The sequence below is a fragment of the Homalodisca vitripennis genome, chromosome 6 (genome assembly GCF_021130785.1).
Source record: "Homalodisca vitripennis isolate AUS2020 chromosome 6, UT_GWSS_2.1, whole genome shotgun sequence".
Classification (NCBI taxonomy): Eukaryota; Metazoa; Arthropoda; class Insecta; order Hemiptera; family Cicadellidae; genus Homalodisca; species Homalodisca vitripennis.
Window position 1 is genome coordinate 111,206,064 of NC_060212.1, and position 25,172 is coordinate 111,231,235.

A 25,172-nucleotide genomic window follows, 5' to 3' on the forward strand; every position below is an offset into this window, starting at 1 on the left:
ACATGTGGGGTGAAAGTGTGGTGAAAACTAAGTTGGACATAAATAACACCTGACATAACATTCGACCGTAATACTGCATGCACTGGTTCCCCCACAATGCGATACACTTGTTATAGTATACAAAATTTAGTATTTTATAAAAAAATTAAATTTATACAAATGTTGTTTTTAACCAAAAAGACCAGCTCTAAGTACGTAGGTATTTTTTTCACTTTTATTTAAAATATTTCTACATTTCTGAATATTAATCACTGTTTGTTACAAAAAGACGTATTCTCTGACCTTAACCACTTTTCGTAATGGTAAACACACATTTTACGTTATCTACGTGGTTCATAAAGCTATAGATTTCTTACATTTACAACTTACTGAAGTGGTTCCACGAGTAGTATTTGGAAGAAACACGCAGTTTTAATGTAATTTCATTTAGAAACCTTTAAAATTTACTGTAGCTTAGGTGCAAAGAGGAGGTATTAAATAACAATTAAAAATGCCTTTGGCACAAAAACGTTAACTTATAAATCATATTTCCGAAGTTTATTTTATATTGTATACACCTATATTGGAACAAGGACTTTTAAATGCATATTGAAGTTGAAGGAAATTAAATAAAAATTGCCAGCAATGATTTAAAATTCACAACTCGTTAAGCGTGCAATACGCAATTGAGATGTCGAAGGGTTCTAAGTGGTCAGTTGAATACTATGTTCCAGCCACTTAACGTCTCATAACAACAGCTGTAAATCATGTGTAGCCGTATTCAATGAGCAGCTCTGCCTGTCTTATACAGATGGGCCAAAGAATCTGAGTGCGCGGCCGAGGCTCTACTAGCCATTCACGAAACATTTACCTCATCTACGCTTTGTTATTCTGCCATTGATTTAAAAGAACCCAGCTAGTGGAACACCTTTTATTTGAATATAACAACAAGACAACTGGATTACATTTAAAACACACAAACCAATACTTAAAACTTTTATTTTGTGAGGCCTTTCGGTAGCAAGGCTAACTTCGTCAGACACATCACAAAAGTAAATACAAAACGTAAATTTGATTTTAATAATAGTTAGACATACGTGATTTTAATATTAATTTATCCTGTGTGGTGCAGTGTGTAAATTAAATTAAATCATTACTGGAATTATACTATACACATTTTGAATGTTATTTTTGTAATCTTCGTGAAAGTAATATTGCATTATGTATTGGTCCATCTTCTTGATTTGATAAATCTTCTTTGTTTGTTTGAATTATGTAACATAATTCCCATGCATTTAAATATCTATGTGTGTTAACGTATTTCAATAGTTTTAGGTTTTCTTTTGATACGCGTACCGTATATCAAATAAAATGTGATAACTGCAACAACAAAAACATTGGGCAGACAAAAAGAAAAATCCATACAAGATATAAAGAACATTGCTCCCACATCAAATTCAACAGAAAAGAAAAATCGGCTGTCGCACACCACTGTATGAATACTAGACTATGGAAAAAAATAAAAATGGCCTCACAAAGTTTTAAGCTTTGGTTTGTGTGTTTTAAATGTAATTAAGTTAATAGTAGCCAATACAAGCTCTATCTGCAACATTACAAGACAACTGAATGAATCAGTAAATAGTCCAGTTCTTGCCTCTTGGATCACGAGAAACACTGAAGGCTGGACTCTAAGGGAAAGCCCTTTGGTCCCTCTGTACCGGATATATCTCGGCCAATAGCGTAGTTTAGAGGCTACTGCGGTTATTGCTAGGTAACGAGTGAGGCAATTCCTTGGATGGGTGACCACTCAAGGATCCTGTCCTTGTAGCCAGCCAGCTTAACCGACTGTTGGTGATAGCTCGGAGATCATCTTCAAGCCATTAGTTACCGGATTTTGTAACATAGAACGCTGTCCTATTTTGCCGGACATCATATTCTCCTTAGCGATAATCCTAACCGTGGTAATTTCGATCTCTTAATAGCATTATTTCAAGAACCAATCGCAACTGTTTATTTTTAGTTTACACGTTTAAGGAGTTTCAATTTTTAAAACGCCACAAAAAGGAAGGAGTACGCCGCCATACCATGTGACACGTAACACGCTCGCTGAGGTTCAATGCTAAATATCAAGACTATAGGTCGTTCATATTGACGACATCTTCCGGTAAACAAAAGAGAAATGCCAGTCTATTAAATGCTAGTTAGGATTCAACGACGGTCAGCAAAATTCTATGACCGCACATACAACATCATAGAGCTCATAATTTTCTATGCAGAAATGAAGTTCCATGTAAAATTTTAATTGATTAAATCTTCCTCGAGATATTCTGCCACATGGTAAATTCATATTTTTGTTCATTAAATCGGGTTTCATATCCGTGTTAATAACAAAAGAAGCTGAAAACGAATGAGCCACTTCACCTATTTTTAGGTGTTTCTGATGTCGAAACTATATAAAGGTTCGTTTTGAGCTTCTTCTTCACCGACTTTCTTCGGATCTCTTCAGACGAATTTGACTCCAGATTCCAGAAGTCAAGTCTGAGACAGCGTCAGATACCAGACGCTGCAATAAAAGGAAGGTGAACTGTAGATACATTCAACATTCTAATTGAATCAATCCTTCCTACCATATCTACGTTATGTGAAAAAGTATATATAGTTACACAACATAATGTTGGATATGTTGGAATAAAAGACTACATGTGTTAATATGTCACATGTTACAATCGAGTTTGTTTACACATTGATTTATTGTACTATTTTCTCGTTGCCATCATTATTACAAAGTAAAAATATTCGCTAACGCTCAGCCAAATTCATTCCTTTGGAGTAACATCCACCATAATCTAACTCAGTGTTTAATTTAAACCTCATGAACAATTTAAAGTCTCCAGACCAGTTCGTTTTTGAAATATCATGTAAAGATTCAAACATTTGGACTGACAGAAAGACAGAAATGAAATGTTTCCATCTCCATGAGTCATAGGCTTCGCTAACACTCAGCCAATTACTTGCAGCTTTTGTTAACGAAACTGTGTGTGGATTTGTGTAAAATTCTATTTACCTATAAAACATGTTCGTCAAAAAAGCAACAAAAATAAAACACGAGTTTCATAGAACTCGTTCCCTAAGAAGATGCTTATCGCGGAATACGATCAGTTGTGCTGGAGTATGAAGCCATTCTCAGAGATAATAGGGTCATAAAGCAGGAGGACGGCGCTAAATTTACCGCGCCGCTCCGGCGAGCCACCGTGACGCAACATCGGACCGCATCTATATTTCGTCACGCGGGAAACCGCAATCGGACGGGCGGGAAATGAACGGATCCGACCCGGGACACAATGTGATGGCGATAAGGAACAATAGTGTTACGTCTGTTCACACCAGGACAGTTATATAATTTATGTTTAATGTGTCCGGCACAGATCGAACTGTTCGGTGGGCCATAGACCTGATGGAAGATGTAGCAGGTGTTATTTAATACCTCATTTGCATCGGGCAGTGTTCGTCTTAAGTAACTAATCTAAACAAGGAAATAAAGAACAAAAGAGCGGAGGCGCCCGGTGGCCTCACGGTCTAAAGCGTCGAACAGTGAATCTAAGATGGAGGTAGCGCGGGTTCAAATCCTGCTGTAAAAAAATACTCAAAGACGGTTGAGATAAAAGTTGGTCCTTAAGAGAATTATGCTGAATACGCCTTATTCATGTTAGCCACAAAATGTAATTTGCTAGGACTTTCATAGTGTATATTATGTAAAATTTTAATCGAAATGACTGTAATTAATTGCAAATAGGTATATTTTGTAATTTAAATTTTACTTCATTAAGATGGAATGTTTTGACAAATTTGAAACTTGAAATTGAAACTCAAGGAAAGTTGTTTTTTAAGAATACCTCAATCCTACTCCAAGTCTTATTCTGACCATCGTCAAGTGCCACAGGCCTGTGCGAGGATCTTACCAAAAAGAACAATATGGAGAACTGATACAATACAAGGCCGATAGTACTGATAAAAATTGCAACGGCTCAGACATCTTAGAGGACTCTATCATCGGCACTCACAAAAATGGTATTAAAATAGTTAAGAACACAAGTTGTTTCATAAGTTGTAGTAATATTTTTCTGATTTAGGTAAGAAAGTGATATTTCAGATGTGCAATTACGAAATAATGAATATTTTGAGGTAATGCCCGGACCCTCTGGGCTATTAGATAATCGAATTGACAAGTTTCGTAATATATCGCATTATGACACGTGCAATGAACCGCTACCGCGCATGCGCAAGTACGGCGTCTGCGCAGTGCCGCGCAGTAGGAAATTAAAAAGAGGTTCCTCATTTTGCAATGTCTGAACATAATTTGCACTGACGAACTAGAAGTAAAAGACCTGAGGTTATGCTATCTGCATTATCGAATCTTAGATTGGCTGTCCAGTCTAAATATACCCTGGTGACTACTGATAGAGGTCAAGCATGCGGAAGATCGCTGGGGTCCGCCTTCTTAATTTACAGCCGATTGGAAATTGGAATTATGGCTAAATAGCAATAACTGAGTAAGTTACAATTGATTTCTTGGTTGTAGGTTATTTGCAAACTGTTTATCAGTTCGTCATTATACCTCCGACTAAATTTACATTTCAATCTTTTTAATGTATCGAATGCAATGTCAGTGCACACCCTCTTGTAATGGAACAGAGGAAACTCAAAATTCTCAAATTGAACTACTTATCAAATGGTAGATAAAAAAATGAGTTAAGATAAAAACACATGATGACAAGAAAACATATTTCTAATTAGAGCCAGTCCTATACCGGAATAGGTTTACTCACATAACACTGAAACCGTAAAATTAAAAGATTAGTTTATTTAAAAGGAAATTAAATGAATAATGAACATTTCGAACTTTTGAAATAGTAATTAATATGGAATTTTTAATTTTCCTTGTTTTATTTAATCTAAACTGTTAGGTTATCCTACATGTAATTTTATAGTTGTTGCTCTTCGAAAGGATGTTGGTAGTTTTGAAAGTAATATAACAGGGTTTTAAAACAAGTTTTTATGAAAGTTACAGATGAACAGCTATTTTATTATTCTGTACATCGTATAAAAAGTTAAATAGAATGTTTTCTTATGCTTTAAATTTATTGTGTCTCAAAAAATGGAGTCAATATTTGTCAAAACAATATTGATAATACACCTTTAGAATCTGTTTACTTAAAACTGAATGTAGAAGAACGAGTGATATTTATGAAAGTTCCATTCATCGTTTGACATTTAAAATCAAAATAATATTGTTCTATTGTATACAAACCTATTAAATTAAAGCATATCAAGTTCAAGAAGAAACAAATATAGTTTAATCTTGTAATGTACAATGTTTAAAAATTACATAGTCGAGGAGATTGTCGTTTTCCGCCGTATTTGTTTGGAAGAATCTTTCGATGTTTCCTAATAGAGGTAGACCTTATATCAATTTGATTCAACACAAATTAGTGTTTAGACAGTATTCAAGATAATAATAAGAGACAATTTTTATCTCTATTAACGAGCTTTTATGAGCTGAATTTCAGTTTATTCCTTCATAATTAGCATAAAACTAGTAATTGTTGAAAACAAATTCGTTAAGGATTATGCGTATAAATTTTCGTGTACCCCAAAAGGTATGCAAATTATTTTCTTAATCCTTTCGTATACGATATATATTACAAACATAAAAAATATTGCTAAAGACTTAGTTTTTTCCCGGGTGTGGATCAAGCAGAACCAAACCATTACAAAATTACAGTAGCATCATATTTAGCAGGCCAGAGCTAGATACTAGCATAGATAAGTGATTTTCTTGTTTATCAAACGATTACAAAATAACATATATTACATGAAAAATTAGTGTTTGTAAATAGTATTTTTTTCCGGAAGGCATAAAATATTAGAGGAAACGTTAACATCCACCTCGTCAAAAATTCAAATTTGTTTTTAAATTAGTTATACTGGATCTATCTAGTGATGCAAATTTGCAATTTTTGTTTCCCATTTTAAATTAACCTTTAGACATATTCTAATTCTAGATATTTTACTTTCCATAACAACTCTTACATTTTTATGTTCTTACATTAATTTAAGTCTGTCGCTGTTTTGGAACAAATACCGGAAATAAATGTTAAATCATTTATTCGAGTAACAAAAACCATTTAACCATTAACCATTAGTGGAAAATTTAGAATTGCGTCGTTGACTATTCGGTGAAGAAACAAAATGGAAAGTGAAGCTGGAGCTACTGCAGAGCAGAGCAGCGAGTACGACGGCAGTAGTTCGATGGCCTGCTGCCCCACTTCGACATCGACCGACCTTGACGGTGACATTGGACTCCTCCACTTCCACTTTCGCTGTCAGCACCGGTCACCGGTCTGACACTACCGGTACCGGTCCGCCACAGTTACGTCACACACCGGCCTACCGGCCATTCCGCATTCCGCGCACTCTACCTCCGCTAGCGGAGAGAGCTTTTACTCATTATCAATCCGCAATCGTTTATTTTTCTGCTTCGATTACGAAAGGGTGTAGCAAACTATGCTATACTTAGTAGAATTTTGTAATATTCTGTGACTTGTTGGAGGGCAAAGAACACAAAATGAATAGTTTTCTCTAATGCTTTCAGTAAATAATAATTAATGTGAGTAGTCATTTATGGTAACAAAATTAAATTTTCTGAAAAACTATATATTTTTAGAAACTTTTGTAAAAAAACTATATATTTTTGAGTTAATAATTTCAGTTATACAAACATAATGTTAGTAAACATTGTAACTAACCTTCAGACAAGAGTTATATAAATTTAACCCCGAAAAGTTATGTTTATAAAACATACACAATACAAATTAAATTCGTTATAAAATATAGATCCACTGTCTTGTAGTGAAAGCAAATCACATAAAATGTTCAATGTATTAAATTCACTATGCAAACAAATTAATTAATTAAGGTGATAATTTCAGTATCGATTGTTTTATAAACCACAAGTATAACAAACTATGCTATACTTAGTTGAATTTTGAAATATTCTGTGATTTGTTGGAACGCAAAATACATAAAATGAATAGTTTTCTCTAGTGCTGTCCGTAAATTATTAATGTGTGTAGTCATTCTACTGTAAAACAATTAAATTTTATTTGTCTATTTGTTAAAATAATCAACATATTTTTTGACTACACACTGTAACTAACCTTTGTAAGATAATTAATTAAATTTAACCCCCCAAGGTTATGTTTGTGAAACATAGGCAAGACAAATTAAATTAGTTCTAAAATATATCTAGTAGTTTCTTTCACTACCATGCATTGAAAGAAACAAATGTTGAATTTATTAAAATGTATTCACTACACAAACTAATTAATTAATTAAGGTGACCATTTAAGTATTGATGGTTTTATAAACCACGTCTGTTTATTTTAAATAAATAAAAAAATAAATTTCAGATGACTGCTAGATAGAATAGTTTTGTTAATTATAATTAGTGTTACGTTATTTAATGTTACGTGAGTCCATAACTAATTTAATTGTACAATACAAATATATTATTAAAACATATAACTTACGTTAACAATTAAAAAAGATGAACCATCTTTATACATGACGAGCGAATAATAATTTTAATACGTAAATAACTTTCTTTAAAAGAAATTTCAACCAAAACGGATGATAGAATGTAGGGAAGTTTGGCTATTATGTAAATTGCTGTAATATTAATTAATGGCATAATATTAATTTTCTATGGATTAATTTAGAGAATAATCGCAATAACCTCTAGTTTAACTTCCATTCGAACATTGTATCCCTTCGTTAAAGTCTCCATTTGCTAACAATACATTGGATATTCCAATACAGCTAATTTGTGAAGAATCAAATTATTTCTAATATTTATACAAATAAACATTGGTAGCTTACACTTTTTAATGTTGAGGATAGTAAACTATTGCTTAATTATGTTTATAAAACATCTGACGATGAAAGAGATAGTAATATTTGTAATTTTTTAATAGAAAGTAAATAATCTAAAACTATTTTGGCGTACAAAAAAACCAGGGTAACCCGTTAATTTATTTAATTTTAATTTTTTTTCATGCAGAAAACTAAAAGGTGAAAAATTAGTACGATACATTTAAATGAAGAAAAAAATATAAACCATTTAACAACTTTTGGTTGATTTTTTTTGGTGTAATACAGGAACGTTAATCGGTATAAAACAGTACTATAACGTCAATACTTAAAAGTAATTAATAAATTAAATAAATAAGTAATTATTATTCCCTTATATTTCTTTTTACTACTATTATAATACGGAACTTTATTAACATTCCAATGTTTTATTTTACTTGTGTGAACAATAAAAAATAAAACGCCTATTATCACTGTTTGGTTTCGAACAACAAGAATTTATTGGGCACACTACACCCATTTAAAAGTATATTTTTGTATTAGGCGTACTGGCTAAACTAACTTTGTAATATTTTTTTAATAAATCAACCTTATTTTTAGTCATAAATATATCTGGCTTAAGGTACACCATGTCGGTTTTATTAATGATTTTGTTTTGCAGAATAATTTAATTTATAAATTGATTAAATTTGGTTTAGAATAACGTAAAATTCACATAGTTCATCTAAAGAACTTTTATTATGATATTCGTGAAACACTACAAAAAATGTATACGTGGGTGATAAATGTAACAAAATATGATTTATAATTCCAACTTCAGGCCTGATACTATTTAAAAGATATTAAATGAGATCTTTGTGACTTTTTTAAATATAATACATTATTCTTCCACGAAATTATAAAAAATACTTTATTGTCATTCACTAAGAACCCCAAACATGATGGGTAATTAATTCAATATTAATATCGATATTATCTTATAACTGACTGGAAGAAATATTCTAATGGAATTATCCAAACCGACTTGTTTGATTTTACTGAGTAGGAATTTTCCTAGCCAGAATATCATTATATTATTATGAATGCTCAATTGAGCTATCGGTTAATCAAAATAGTACTAAATGTGGTGAGTCTAATCAATACACATACAAAGAAAAATAGGCATTTTAAATACTTATAAAAACCTAACAAGGAATAGTATTATGCATTGTGTTATTGAACACTTAAGTATTTATGGTTTACGTAAAATTCACCTTGCTAAATAATTTATATAACTGCATATGTTAAGAACATTAAGTATAAAAAGTTACGGCAAATTATACTATACATCTTGTTTATTTAATACTTAAATGTAGCTTTGAATTTTTGTAAAAATGTGAAATATTTTTATTTCAGAATAATTAATTAAGTCTTATAGTAACTTCAAAAGCAACAATTTTTTAATTCTGATTATTTATATTTTAACAAAAATATAACGATATAAAGAAACACACTTTAAAAGTACAAAAAGGAATTCTGACTATTTCATTGCATAATATTTTAATTCCAGTGAAAATAAAAATATATAATTTCTTTTAATGTAAAATCTAAAATTGTGTCACTTTTAACATTTATTTTTTATTATTATGTTGGTTTGGTTAATTACAATTATTAAAATAATACATAATTTCTCTAAAGTGCCTGGTTTAAATTTTAAAACATCCAAAAGCCTGGTTTATAACAGTTTTAATCCAGCATAACTTGGTTATTTTTTTTTAAGTTGTAAAACTAATAAATTACACGCTAAGCAGTGGAAGTATAAATTGTCAAAAAATGTCAATGTTATTAATCTATCCATTTTAACTCAAAATAGTTTACTTTGAGTTGTTTTGAAACTTTACTTAACACTTATAAGAAGTACAGAAGTAAGTTTATCGCACACTAGCACCCGCACTCTCACCTGATATGTCATCGTAATAGTCCGTATGGGACGCGCACACTAGCACAACTGTGCGCCCCCGATGTCTAGCGCACTTTTATAGTGTACTAGATCCGCAGCGCGAGTAGCCGGGCGCTGGGAGGTCGGGGGCGGGGGAAAGATCCCCGAATGTTAGGTCAGCCGCCCCCACCCACTGCTGAGTCAAGTACCATTCCATCATCGCTCCTGGGCCGTCGATGTCCGGAGATCGCGGGCGCCGAGCTTGTAGAAAGTCGCTCACTGATAACAGAGACCGGTTCGGGCTGTGTTTGTTTTCCTACGCGTGTTTTACTATCTGCTAAGCTGATTCGGGTACCATAATAATCTCTCTTTATAGAGTCCAATTCTATCATTTATATTCGGCCACTTATTTATATACTTATTCATTAGTATGTTACCAGTTCGTTAGTTATGCATTAATATTGTATTTGAACAGTGCTCATATACGAAAACTTTTAAATTCGTACTTAAAAAGGAATCATTATTAATTGGTTTCCAATACTGCTTAGTTGCTTACGTAGCAACAACCGTGTTACTCTCATTATGTTGGTCTACAATAAAAGAAATACTTTACTGTTCGTATTTTTGTTCGAATCAATCACTCTTAAAAGGTGCTTTGAATATCGTTTTCTAACATGTATGTGGCCAGATTTCACTGTATGCGCCGAGTGAATGACTTGTTATAACTGTAAACGCAAGATGATCAAATCAAAACACAAACGAGATTACGCGTAATTGCAGTGTGTTGTGAAATGGATCATGTTGTAATGATACTCAGTGTTGTGTGACAGTGCAGTGTGCTGGAGGACCGTAGTAGATTGTTATCTTATCGCTACTTACTCTATCGCTAAATCAGTACAGTTCGATAAAATTTGAATGTTGAGTTTAGCTCCAGTTCACCTTCCTTTCTGGTATCTGACGCTGTCTCAGACGTGTCTCCTGGAAACTGGAGTCATGTTCATCTGAAGAGATCTAAAGAAAGTCGGCGACGAAGAAGTTCAAAACGAACTCTTAAGATCACTTTGTGGGAATTGAAAAGGAAGTGAAGTGTACAATGATCATTGATGACGAAACGATTTTAAGGTTCGTTTTGAGCATCTTCATCGTCGAATTTCTTTGGATCTCTTCAGACGAACATGACTCCAGATTGCAGGAGTCAGCGTGAGATACAAGGCACTACAATAAACAGGAAGGTTAATTGGAGATAAACTCTACATTAAAATTGAACCAACACTTTACTACCATTGCTACGTTACAAGTAGAAAACTTCGACAAAAGAACAAAAGTAGGGACAAAAGAAGTTCATGAAGTGTGTTTTTTTTGTAAAGTTGGTGTTTAACATTTCTAAACATTTTAAAGTTGGAGCTGTTAATATAAGTGGTAAAAAAGTATTTGAGCTACATTCTCACGTTTAATGAAAGTACCATGGCTACGCTGTAGTTTTACCTAAAGAATTTCCATATTTTTTTAGGATGTAGGAAAACGATGAGAATTTTAAGTGGCTATAGTCGCTATAACGAGAAACCAATTCTATTGTTTCTATCTCTTAAAAATTATTGTTTTTTTTGGTATGATAAAATCTTGCAATTTAAAAAGATTATTCAGGACCTGACATAAACTTCTTAAAAACTCATTGTCCATCCGTGAGATTCTAGAGCCTTGGAGATTGGTGCATAGGTTCCCCTTGGTCTAAAGTAGAAACAGACAGGTTTTGAGGTCAAAAGATCAAAGCACAGTCCGTCCTTCAGTCTATTAGTAAATATCGTATTTCTTTTACTACTTTTTAAAGTCCTTTAGTAATGATAATGATAGTGTACTTACTTCACTTGACAATAATTTACACAACTTTATTGTAATGTACAGCAATTTTAACCTACGTCGTATCGGTGTATTGAATTATTAAATTTAAATCAACTATGACAGTTTTAGTAATATGTCTTATATAAACATTTATTAATACATTGTTTAATACGTTATGTACAACATCATGTTTCATATAGATTGTCTGTGACATTGAATTTGTCGTCGAAACAAAATCATTTATAAACCGTATTTTTCATTCATTATAACGTAGTGTACGATTTGGAGAAATAAAATATTCAGTCATTTGATGAAGTGCTTTGGATGATTTCGAAAGGTGATAGGAACTTTTTGGAGTTTTTTTTTCCAATATGAACTTCATCCCACATGTCTCAAAATTTTGGCAGAACTACTAAAGTTTCGAGTATTAGTGAACCAGAAAAGTTTGCAATAGTATGTGTTGCTTTGTAAATCGTACTCATGTATTTGGGATGACATTGAAACGAATTGCCTGCAACGTTCTTTTACACTGCAGGGAAAGGAGTGTGGAGCCGCGGGTAACAGCTAGCATAGCCTAACACAAAAGAGGCGCTGCAAATATTTCATTTATGTTTCTCTATCCGCACCATATATAAAAAACGAACTCAACTACAGACTTGAAATTTTGCATTACACTTAATTTCTGTACAGGCAAAATCGAGTTCGTTGGCAGTCATAGCGCATTTTGATTAGTCTAATCGGATACAAAAGAAAAATAACAGAAGAAATACATTTGTAAACACCTTGAGTACAATCTTGTTATTTTCAAGTATTACATTATATATTGCTATTGAAAATTCAATTTTGCATTCAGATTCAGCGAAGTCTGTTACGTGACACAAATTGACGTACTCAACTGTGCTATAAATATATTTCCGAAAGGAGGAGATGAGTAAATATTTACTGAAATCCTGTTACGTGATGAGCTCTATAAAAATATCTATAAATTCTTGCTAGCATGGAAAGTGTACGTTCAACAATATTAAGTTTTATTGATTTGACTACATGACAACCGTAGTTTAATTACTACTACAGCAGAGAAAATCTTCATAAAACTATTAAGAGGAGAAAGTATTCGCCCGCCCGCGGCAAGCCTACCAGTATAATTACAAGGTTTTTGCAACACAGTTTCTTCCCGTGAATTATTAAATGAGTCATTAGCACTATCATTGTTACACAAAATGTTACGCGATTTCTAATGCAACTGCTTTGTTACTGTCAGCGATACAAATGCAAGCAAGTACGATCTTCCCATTAATTAATTAACAAGGCAGGGAAACCAATACCGACTAATTAGCTACTCCTGGGATTGCACGATAACGAGTTAACTGGCTAGCTCCGGAGTCATTCTTCGACTATAGTTGCTAATTTACGGGGTGTTCCAGACCACCAGTCCGCTATAAGGGGAACAGTATCAGCGATAACCACCAAGTATCGACTCTGAGCAGTCGGCTACATGTCAAAATTAGTTTTGTCTCTCTTAATTTACAGTGTCCTATATTGCTGTTGGCCTTTTTGACACTATTTGGTAGTGAATTCCCAGTTGAAATGCCTTTAAGCTGTACTTTTTTTATTAATTATAAGTAAAAATAATAGATAAATAAATATAAAATTTAAATTACTTTTTGGGTACGTGACACCTGTCGCCGGTTCCTCGATAGCGGCCGAATTCTCTTAGATATCAGAAGGGGAGTTATAAAATTGTTTTTAAATATTAGTGAAGACTATCCCAGCGACCCATCGTAAACTCGTCAACCGAGTAAAATGCCCTAGACACTAAAAAGTGTTTTAATCGAGATTTAAATTGTTGTGGTTATTGACGCGTTTGATTTTTTCAAGGAGCCTATTGAATATTACGCAAACTTGAGATGGCAAGCATTCAAAAACAGTAGTTCTGTGCTGTGCCATACGAAAGTTGTCCCGCCCTCTAGTTCCGTATTGGTGTAAGGCGCTACCCCGAAGTGAATCGGCAGTATAGCACGACGTCGAGAATATAGAGGACAGGCAAAGTGAGTAATCCAAGCTCCCCGAAGGCCACTTTACACGACTCTCTTTGATTTAATTTGTAAATGATTCTAACAGCTTTCTTTTGAAATCTAAACACTCTATTAAATTTGTATCTAAAATACTTTGAATTAAAAATATAACACGGCCTACCTTAGCATTTAATGTTTTACGTAGTTCAAATTTAAAAAAATTATGACTTTTCAAAATTTTTAATAAAAATCCAAAAATTGCAATTCTCCTGCATTTTTGGGTATCGCTTGAAATAAATTTTTATATTGTAATAATTTAAAAAGTACCTAATGATAACAGAAACATTGATTTCCAGATTGGTACAATTGAAGAGACCCTAATTTTGAATATTTTTTACCACCATTTTGTAACTGTTATAAACAGTTTTGTAAAACAAATTTTGAAATGTTTGGCTTGAAACATACGAGAAAATCGTGTATCAATTCAGTTTGAGACATCAATTTATATCTAGTAGACATGTCTATTAACGTTTGTTCAGTGCTGAATATCTTTTCTCTTTATGTCTGACAGAACATCTTTCAAGTCCTTTGCGACAAACATGAACCCACAGCTCTCATTTGTTTCCTCGGACTACAGTCTCAGATAGAATGGTACGTTGCACCTTGTACAATGTCGTTAGTTCCTCCTGTTTTTTCTCGTCTCTCTGTTTTTTCTGTCACTGTAAATATGCCGTGCTATAATGACAGAGAAAGTTATTTCCAGCACTTTATGAGCAAACGGTAACATATTTGTTTATTATGTAGTGTTTTATCTCCAATTTATTAAAATGGTTAAATTCATCAATAGCGGAATATTTATTTAAAGTTATGGCGACCTGAATATTGAAGTTCACTGTTAATAAAGCACAATGTACACAGTACTTCCTCAAATCTGCGACTAAAAGTAACTTTTAACTACAACGCCTTATTTCCTTATCCGAATAATATTGTAAACGTCAGTAATAAATTTTGTAATGGATTAAAATAAAAAGTACTATTTAGAGAATAGCTAATTCAGAACTACAAAAGTACTCAAATGTACTAGTCTGTAATTAACAAACAGGGAGTCTCGACTACATGGAAATACAGTAATAGCCTGTATCATAAATAAATTCATTAGTAGCCAATTGTTTGAGAGTGGTTTGATAAAAATAAATTAAAATAATTATTATACTAGCAATAATCCGCGGCATCGCCAGCATTTTTTTTAACAAATAAGGCATATATTACGTAAAATAAGGTATATACAGTACGTACACGGTCATGTCACATTTTTAATTCTTTATAGCTACTCTATTATTGATCATAAATATATGAAACAGTTGTTCACTAAAACAGCCGATCATAAAATATTGTTTTTATTAGTTGAGTTAAATGGACATAATACACATTTTATAAGCCTCATTGTTTTTAGTGAGGAGGTCACCTTTCACTTTTATGGACATTTGCATCGTCATAACGTTCGTACATTGGGCACTTAGAGAATCAGATCCACGATTATATCAGTTACTCTAGAAATCCTGATCAGAGTATTTGAGGAGATCCTTCGATTGGATGTCTGCTAAAAGTACGCTTAAATCATATCTTAATCTCACTCTCGTGATGTACGAGTATATACATTTGTAAATAGAATCATTTATAAGCGTAGCATGATTTTGTTGATACACTGTACCTTTCAGTGCCCATTGTTGTTAAAAGAAAACTATAATAGTAATAATAGTAATAACAGTATTGCGGGGGCTACAATCAAAACTCGACATGACCAGTTTTAGGATAAATCTAGTTACCTCTGTACGTGTCTCTATTTCGATGTGTTTGTTACTTGGAATCAAAACTTCCCAAATACTGTATAAATGTATGATTGGAATACATTCTGGTCATGATCATAATTGATCTTGTACAGAATGCTATTTAAATCAAACCTGGCCATGTCCACTTGGTAACAAATCTAGTTTTGTCCTTTGTAAACACAATTGGCCAATACTTACTTTACTCGTTGCGTTTTCTTTATGCAAATTTTCAAAGTTTCCTAGATTTAATCGCTAGGGAAACTATATTTTAAGTTGAAATAGAAAATATACCAACAGCTGGTGCTAGCGATTTATTATTGTTGGAAGTGTGCTCACTGCGCTCGCTTGTTCCTCGAATATTCTAGGCACGGAGCGAATGGTTTGTTGAACATGCTAATGTCCAGACCATATTTTTTTGTTATTTCCCGTTACACAATGTTTAAGGGAAGAAAACTCAATACCGTACATGTTCACATTCACAAATTTAGTTCATTAAGTAATATCCTTAATAATTTAATTGGTTTACTTTGTTGCCACGGTTTTGAAATAAGACGTGTTGTTACCTTTATTATGTTTTCACTCTAAACATGTAAACAAATTGAAAATAGTCGTTAGACTAATGGTGGTGATGACGTCACACAATGTTTACATAGAACAGTGGATTACATGTAACAGGCTGTTTCAATTAAAAAGGCAAAAATGGGATTTTTAACTGCCTTAGACACCAGTGGGCCGGAGTCCGTAAGGATTTTCTAAATAGGAATAGACCTAAATTCATTCCAGGAACCCTAAGAATGTCCATGTAAAATGTCAGTACAGTCTGTTGAATAGTTTACCCGTAAAATAAAAACAAACATACAAAGGAACTTTCGCATTTATAATTTTAATTAGGAATTACTTGTTAATTTTTATGTGTATCAACTACTATATTTTCGAAGGGAAATACTGGATAATGGCCACTGCATGATACTTTCAGTTCAGCGATTCGATAAACCGTCAAAAATATTGCCCATCTTTAAAATATATAAATTTTCTTCAAGAGAATTTGTGGGTGGTATTTTAGAATAAAGGTATGCACATACTTGATTCTAATATCTAAGTAATGTACATGGCAAATTTCGTCCAAATCTGCCCACTGAGTTTTATAGGATTGATTATCAAACGTCATAACACCCAAAACTCTGTATGAAGTTTCACATTTATACCATACCTGCAAGTACCTGCGGCTTCGCGCACATTATTATTTTGAAAAATAGTGACACCGGGAGCATATAATTTTTAAATGGCATCCCAAACAATTCTGAGTTAGTGTTAAAGATATTTCAATTCCTTGATTAATTTTATATTTATATTTAAGGATGGGGCCATGCAGTCAAAGTACTGATGGAATATATCGAATTTCTCTCCAATGTTTCATAATATTTTATTGAATAGCTCCAACGATTTCAGTTACAATTGAACTATTTCAGGCCGATCTGGGAAATCCTAATTTTAAAGGGGGAATAAAGTCCTTAGCTTTTTAATCAACACACTTATGATTCAATAAATAATGTCATTGTACAGTATTTGATTAAAATCCCATCAAAAACAAACCCAGACAAAGAAAAGCTTCTGCGCGTAACATGACATTTGCATAGTGAAAAGTACTTGACAGATAAATAATAACAGACATTTACTATCACTTGTTCAAATGTGTGTAAATTATTATAATTATTACTCTAAAAATGTGTTTATAGTCCTGTAAAATCAATTGGCTTAACAAGCAGATAGTAAACGTGTTTTTAATTACCCGTAAATATGCTGACTAAGCCAAGTCCATAAATATAATGGACTAGCAGGCACTCGCGCCTATTCTTTTCAAATAAACTTAAAAATTAAATTTTTGGACTCTGATATCAGAGAATTATATACTTTTTACCTTTAAAATAACTCGAAGGATAATTTTATGTTCTATGACATTATTAAATAGATCCATAAATGTCAGTAACAAATAACTGTATTAGCTCAGTGTGGAGGAATCCTAAAGCTAAGATCATTAGCTTTTATTGCATTTTTAGTGTAATAAATGTTGGGGCATATATGTAATTTTGAAACGGGAGTAGACACTTTTGTACGTTCGCGTTGTTGCATGCGTATGCGCACTTCTGATTCGAATAAACTAAATTTTCTACGCCTTTCTTGAGTTTGCCTTGTTATCTAGATAAAAAAATATAGATATGCAGTTCTGAGAACCGTCCTTCTGACAAAAAGAAACAACTAAGATTTGTATCAAAAGTAAGATTGTTATTTTGTATTTGATATCTGCATTACGTTACTGATCAAGCTCCGGACACTTAATATTCGATATAATGTACAGTTAAAAGTGTATTATTACTAGAATGTTCATTTTTATTTTCTGAATAACCTCTGTTCTCAACATATATTACAGGAAAGGTTTAAATAAGAAGTGTCATTACTTTCAGCTTACTGCATGCTTTCAAAGTATACGTAAAGAAATTTAAAATGGTAGTTAAATTAATGAAACATACGATTGTCTGTTCACATTATAATCTTTAAAGAGAAGAGTTTATTACAAAAACACATCTACTATCTGCTGATTAAGCTAGAAAGTAAGTTCTTTTATGCCAGTGGGACGTAGTCCGGAGGGATAATTTATATAAGATAGGTCTATATGTTAACCAAGGCACCTTGAAAACATCCATGTAAATTTCCTGTTTAATAAGTTTGTAATTTCTTTTAATAATCTTAAATTTTCATTAGAGATGATGTGTCCAGATTTAATGCAGTGTTTCACAATAGCAGATTGTTTTAGTTCTTCCATATTTTATGTGTGCAAAGTGTTCTTTGAATTGTGTCTTAATGTATTTTTTTGTCTGGCCAATTTACATTTTTATCACAGTTGTGTATTTAATTTCATACATTCCTGACCTATTTTCGGATGGTGATCAAGTGTTACAAACACAACACACTTGAATACTTGGGAAACATTTTACATTATTAAAACTCAAGAAAAATTATCAGTAATGAAGACATACGTATTCAAAATTGAATTCTACTCTCGTCACAATATACAAGAAAATTAAAATGTAATTTTGCTTAAATATTTTATAGGGGCTAACGATATTTCTAAATCCTTTACTATATGTTATTTTAATATTTATTGTTTAGAAAAATGTAAATATTTATTCATTTGTGAAGTTGCCTGGCGATGGAGTCTTCGATTCTGAAAGGCCTCGCAGAAATAAAATTTAAGAAAATGTGTAATAATTTACTAGTGATAATAAACAGATAGACATCATTATGTTTTTATATAATAGTATAGATATAGGATGTAACCGGGTGTTTATGCTTTTTATGATTTAATATAGTTAGTTATTTTGCTCATTATTTGTCTTACGCCCTGTAGCGATCTCTTCCTTAAATTTAATGAGTTATGATTGCATATAATTACGATATAGGAGGAAAGTCCATTAGCTATTAGAAAGAGGAAATAACTGGAAAGAGTCGACTATGGCTACCAACTAAGGAATTGTTCTACGTGTAATAAGTAGTCCTAGAACCTCAGGATTGTAATCATGAAGCTGCTGCTCTTTGGATCCATTCAATGTATTAGGCCTATCACAAGCTTGTACTAATAGTAAAATGATAGGTTTTCTTATGTTTTCCGAGAAGCTTTGTAAGAGAATGACTATCTGGCTTGTGTTGCCCTTATTCAATTTTCTCTATAGGAAAAATCGTAAATCATATCCATTGTGATCACAGTAATTAAATTCTAGGTTAGCTCAGAATGCATTTTTGAACGATAAGTTGTTCATTTATTTTCTCGTACTAATTCTTTTTGTGTCATAGTGAATATGACGTAATATTTGGCCCTAACTTACATATCATTTTCCTTAGCTAAGAAATCTATAAAATTATGCACAATTATGTTTGTGATATGCCATTCATTAAAATATTGCCCCATTTTCCCTATTAAAAGTTTTAAATGATACACAATTTAATAGATGCCTCACCATATCTTTTCTAGGTTTTTCTATACTTTATCACAACTTTAGTGGCTGAAATTGTTAGTACGTTAGCTCAAGTGTCATACTTCTTGTGCCACTCTATTGGTTCAAAGGTATATTGAATATGGCATATGCCGTTTACTGTCTTATATTTAAATTGATTGAAATGGAATTTTTCGGTTCTCAGCAAATCGTAAGTTATCGTTTGGGTCCTTTTTTAAATAATAATATGACAAGATCAACCACCTCAACACCAAGAAATTTAGAATGAATTTTCGTAGGACGTTAGTAAGATTTTACTTTTCAAAATCTTTGGGGTCGCATAAAATCGGACCTTAGCGTATCCATTAAAATCTTTTACGGATTTCTTAGATGTCATCGCACTGAAGTTAGAGAGTAAACTAATAATTCTTTCCTTTTCATGTAATAAAAACAGATAGTCTCTGAACCTGAAGTAATAGGCACGCATTTAGACATTAAACAGGCAGAAATTACTTGTATACAATGTCATTGTTATTTTAAATTATTACCTAAGAGAAGTTATAATATTTACTGTAACCATTAAACCGAAAGTAGACAACAACGGCTGGAAATGGAAGTTTTGTGCTGTAGGGTTATCATACGTACGTGTGTATGTGTAAATTTTCTTGATCGGGGTAGGAAGACAAACCAACAATGGCACAAGAAATGTGTTAGACCGGAAGTACATTACAGGGCTTAGAAAGAGAAGCTTTTTTACAAAGAAGAAGTCTTAATTTAAATGTTAAACTTGGCTCCTGTTCACCTTCCTTTTATTGCAGCGTCTGTTATCTGACGCTCGCTCCGACTTGACTCATGAAATATGGAGTCATGGTCGTCTGAGGAGGTCCAAAGAAAGAAGAAGCTCAAAACGAACCTTTATATCGTTTCGATATCATAGGACTGCCCATATAGGTGAATGTACACCTGATGAAACAATGACCCTGCCACTTCAAATATTTATAGGTGTCTCTGGTGTCGAAACGATGTAAAGGTTCCTTTTCAGCTTCTTCGTTGCCGACTTTCTTCGGATTTCTTCAGACGATCGTGACTCCAGATTCCAGGAGTCAAATCTGAGAAAGTGCCAGATGCCAGACGCTGCAATAAAATGGAAGGTGAACAGGAGCTAAACTCAACATTCCAATATTGAATCAACCCTTCCCACCATAGCTACGTTATGTATAGATGTATTAGATCTACATACAGGTTATATGTATGATTATATTTTATTTATGGGGCAACAATGCAACCCAAGTACGGTTCCGGAAATAGATGTCATTCAAAACAAAACTGCTGCTACACGTGAAAACCAGGAAATAAACGTCATACATGGATTGCGAAGCCTGTTACGGGAAGAATGAGCGTACTTAAAGCTTTAAGAAGAAGTCATCAATCGTACGGCCATACAGGAAAGAGTAGAAGAAAGTATGGGTCGTTAATGGGTCACAACAATGATATACTTCTCGGAACAAGAGAGGTGACCTAGTTTATTATAGCCATTGTTTACTACTAAAGTTGAAGTTGACAACGACACCAGCAAGAGGCCGATCATAATCTCATCAGATCTCTAAGATAATGTTGTTGATAACAAATATAAAACAAGAACTTTTAAGTGCCACCGCTAGCTACAATGCTCAGGTAAACAATCCTTCAAATATATTACCAAATGGGAACTAGTCGTTTAAATATTCCACAATATTTTTGCAAAATACAACAGAATATTACTGATTATAGGGATTATTTTTGCAGCTGTTTGTTTACACATGGCACTTTCAACATAAAAATAACAATAAATTAAAAATGCAGGTTTACCAACTCAAATTAAAATATAAATATGTATCCATAAACGTTTAAATCGTTAGTTTAAATACACTTATGTTTCATCATCGTTGTCTATTCAACAACAGCGACAAGTTTTTTTTTTTTTGGGGGGGGGGGGGGGTTGTAAATTCTTATTCTTTCACTACATTTCCTACCCATTGCAACATTGACTGGGTGTTCAGCAAATATTTTAAGCTGAAATTATATAACTGCAATTGAGTGCACTACGATGTTTACTGACACGATCCCCACTGTTGATTCAATCAGCCCTTTCAACCATAGCTGATTTATGTGGAGAAGATACGGTTGGTTGCTCCACGGTTGGTGCTTTGGGGTCGTGTCAGTCAACATCGTAGTGCACTCAATTGTCCACCTGACGAGACAATGAGAATACCTCTTCACCTGGATCGCACTACTTTTTGTGTCTCTGATGTCGAAACGACGAAGGGGATTAGTTTTGAGATTCTTCGCTCTTCATAGCAGACTATTTTTTTATCCCTTCAGACAAACATGACTCCAGATATATCTGCAACACCATCAGAGTTTAGATGCTGCATTAAGAGGAAGGTGAACTGGAGGTAAACTCAACATTCGCATTGAATCAGCCATTCCCACCATAGCTGCTTTATCCAAATAAGTTTTATACGAAGATAGCAAGTGCCAGTACGGGTTAAATTGTGTTGAGTATATACAGGTCATAACAAAGAATTTGTTATGGATCGGTTTCTCTTACTGCTAAGACTGAGTCGCCACCCTATTTGGCGCAAACAGTACCACTTACACTATGGAAGAGGATGTTTCGTGCCGGAGTCGGCCGACCGCAACAGCGTATCCTTTGTCCTGCGACATCGCCCATCTAAGGTCGGAGAAAGGACGTGATCTGCAGTGAGACTGCAGACAAAGGATGTCCAGTTGCATTCGTCGTGTAGTTCTATCTAGATGTTTACAGATCCGTTGGATGAAACCCATGAGGGAACTACTTTCCTTACCAATTAGTATGTTTACCATGGTGTGGAATAAGCAGCATGATACAATAGCCAAACTGTTACAAAAGCAGTAATAGTCAGGGAAAATTTTCAACTGCATAACAAATTTCTTGTAACAATGAAACTTTTCTTTACAATAATAATAATGTCAATATTGTCATAAAGAAAACATTGGATAAATTATCAACATCATTTAGGCTAAGGAAAAAATCATCGTACCGAAGTTTGAAACCAAAATGTACTTTGATCCTGTCTGCACATCTGTGCAACACAATCAGATTTTGCAACATTTGTTCTCTCTAAAAGAAATTTCAAACATATACAAATAAAGATAACACCAAATTATTGTTAAGAAGATATAAGCAATTGACATATTGGCTTTTCAAACAAAATCACCAGTGGCACTAAATCTAAAGAATGTGTCACGAGATCAAAGTTGTAATGGATCAAAGTCTCAGTATAGCTTTAATTTTCAATTCTGACCATCCATCAACTAATTGAACAAGTAACAATACTAGTATACCGGGTGTCCCGTAACTCGCTGGACAAAGGTAGTTAGTTAGTTATAATGTTTTCTTTCTGTTTAGATCTTTCTCTGTGTTTAGGAAAAGTTACATATAGCATATACTAGTTTTAATACTATATAATTGTTCTTTTATTACAAAAAAAAACATTATACATGCTTTTAATTGTGTACCTGAAAATAACAATTTTTATTTTTATTTGTTAAATTAGTTGTTGCATAGTCATAGATGAAAATTAAAGCCTTGCAAAAACTTTTATTCACTACAATCGCATGTTAAATTTAATATTTCTTTGGTTAATAATATATTTTTAATAATTGTATGCTTTTAATAAAATGACTTTTATTAACTATCCCTATCGGTTTTATTGTTTTAATTGTATATTAAGCGTTAGCGAAGCCTTTCATACGAGGGGCTGGACAAATTTAATCTGTTTGTCTTTCCGCACGACATTTTGAGAAATAATATCCATATCTACATTAGAATCATCGAGTTTAAAGATAGTAAATGTCACTCCATGGATGGCTGAGTGTTAGCGAACATTTTAAATATTCTCCTATGGAAACGATGATGGCAACGAGAATATCACATTATAAACACATTTGTAAACAAATTGATGACATTCACATCAGGTTTTATGATTACGTTCTTTTAAATGCGATTTATGCGACATGTAATATTTGGTGGTTTGGTTAATTAAGACTTTCGTTACATCCTAGACAGGATAGAGTTCGATGATGATGGATTCTGCTCCAAGGTATAAGGTTCAGACTTAATTTATACGTAGGCAAAAGTGAGTTCGGTGAAGGTGCGCTAGCCATAGGATTTGGCTTAGCTGGTTGTAATTGAAGTCTATTAATCAGTTGGCTGATGGATTTTCACTTCTATCTATCTGGGAGTTGTAATTTTTTGTATTATTGTCCGTCTACAATACAACTCGGGAATTAAATGAACTATAGACTTGTAATTTAGCACGCAACTTTACCAAAACCTGTAACGCGACACGTGGTGTGGCGTACTCCTACCTTGTTTAATGTTATCGCAAAAATAGGTTTTCTCTGTTTAAAGTGTATTATTGACGTTAGATGTTTTCGTAAAATAATATGTTTTTGAACAATTTGGAATCTATCCTCCTCATCGTAGACGGCTAAGGATAGAAATCATGTTATTAAAATTAATGTAATAACACGCGGCGGGTAATTTTGTTAATAGAAGTCGATAAAATTTAAAACACACCATAATTATAGATGAGCCGCTTAGAAAGCGACCTGCGCGATGATTTCTTGCGCATAGGGGGAGGGAGGAGCAGGATTTAACCACTCCTACCGCTACCCCCTCTTTCGCTGCTCGATCTATTTCCTTTACAAGATACAAGTGGAAACCGACTGCTTTGCTTCACTGCGTTGGTGCTTTAGAGCATCACGCTATGTTTTGTTATTCTCGTTGCTATGGAATAACAAATATTAGTATTAAATATTATTATTTATGTTAAGAATAGTCCATTGCATCTATTTAACATGTTAGTATAATTGAGAAGTATTTTTTAAGTAGCAGAGCTAACGTGCACGGTTGGCAGTGGCCTGGGCTGGGTGTGTGGGGAGAACAAGAAGGCGAAGAGCCAGTAAATCGGCTGGCTGGTAATCAATTTGCCTCGCTCCATAATGTCGTAACCGCCAAAACGAGTAGCTTCGCGGCCCCTAATCTGAAGGACTGGCGGCAACAGCATAATACTACGTTGCTGCTCCAGAACAGTATTAATTTGGGTTTGAGCGAGAACTGGTCAGATAAGCAGAGTGAGAAGTAATTTAGCCATCAGCATCGTGGTTACACAAGCGCTGAGTCGCGTGCTGATACCAGCACTTCCTGAGACCTGCAGCAGTGTTGGGTAACTGTGGACACACACACACACGCGCGCTCTCTCACACACACAAACACAGTGCAAATATAGCCGTCACTGACCCAACACGAATCCCGCAGGTGACAAACGAGTTATCCTGCTCTTCTCTTACCTCGAGGATAAGGTAATGGCAGGTAAATTAATTATACACTGCTGTAAAACGTTGCAATCTCCTAATGCAGCAAAGCTGCATTGCTAAATTTCTTTATAACTGATTAAAAATAAACCGATTCAAAGGAGTATTAAAGGTCTCGACAGGACTTAACGAAAGTCTTACCAGCCAATCTAACAAAGCAACTTCTTTATATAAGAACACAACATTTTTTATATACTATATAAAATAAGCATTTCACTTAAAGGAATCCGAATTGCATTTAAACTTTATGTTTACTCTAGGACTCCATTACACA

The 25,172-nt window shown here is 33.4% G+C and overlaps 1 protein-coding gene across 1 annotated transcript in view; it reads right to left on the reverse strand.

Moving 5' to 3' along the window:
• The window catches only part of LOC124365252 (cuticle protein 19-like), a 32,007-nt gene extending 22,084 nt beyond the window's left edge, over positions 1 to 9,923 (reverse strand). The window contains exon 1 of the mRNA XM_046821216.1: positions 9,848 to 9,923. Coding sequence (XP_046677172.1) covers positions 9,848 to 9,859 — 12 coding nt within the window. The 5' untranslated portion in view covers positions 9,860 to 9,923. The remainder of the gene's footprint in view (positions 1 to 9,847) is intronic.
• Positions 9,924 to 25,172: the final 15,249 nt, after the last annotated feature.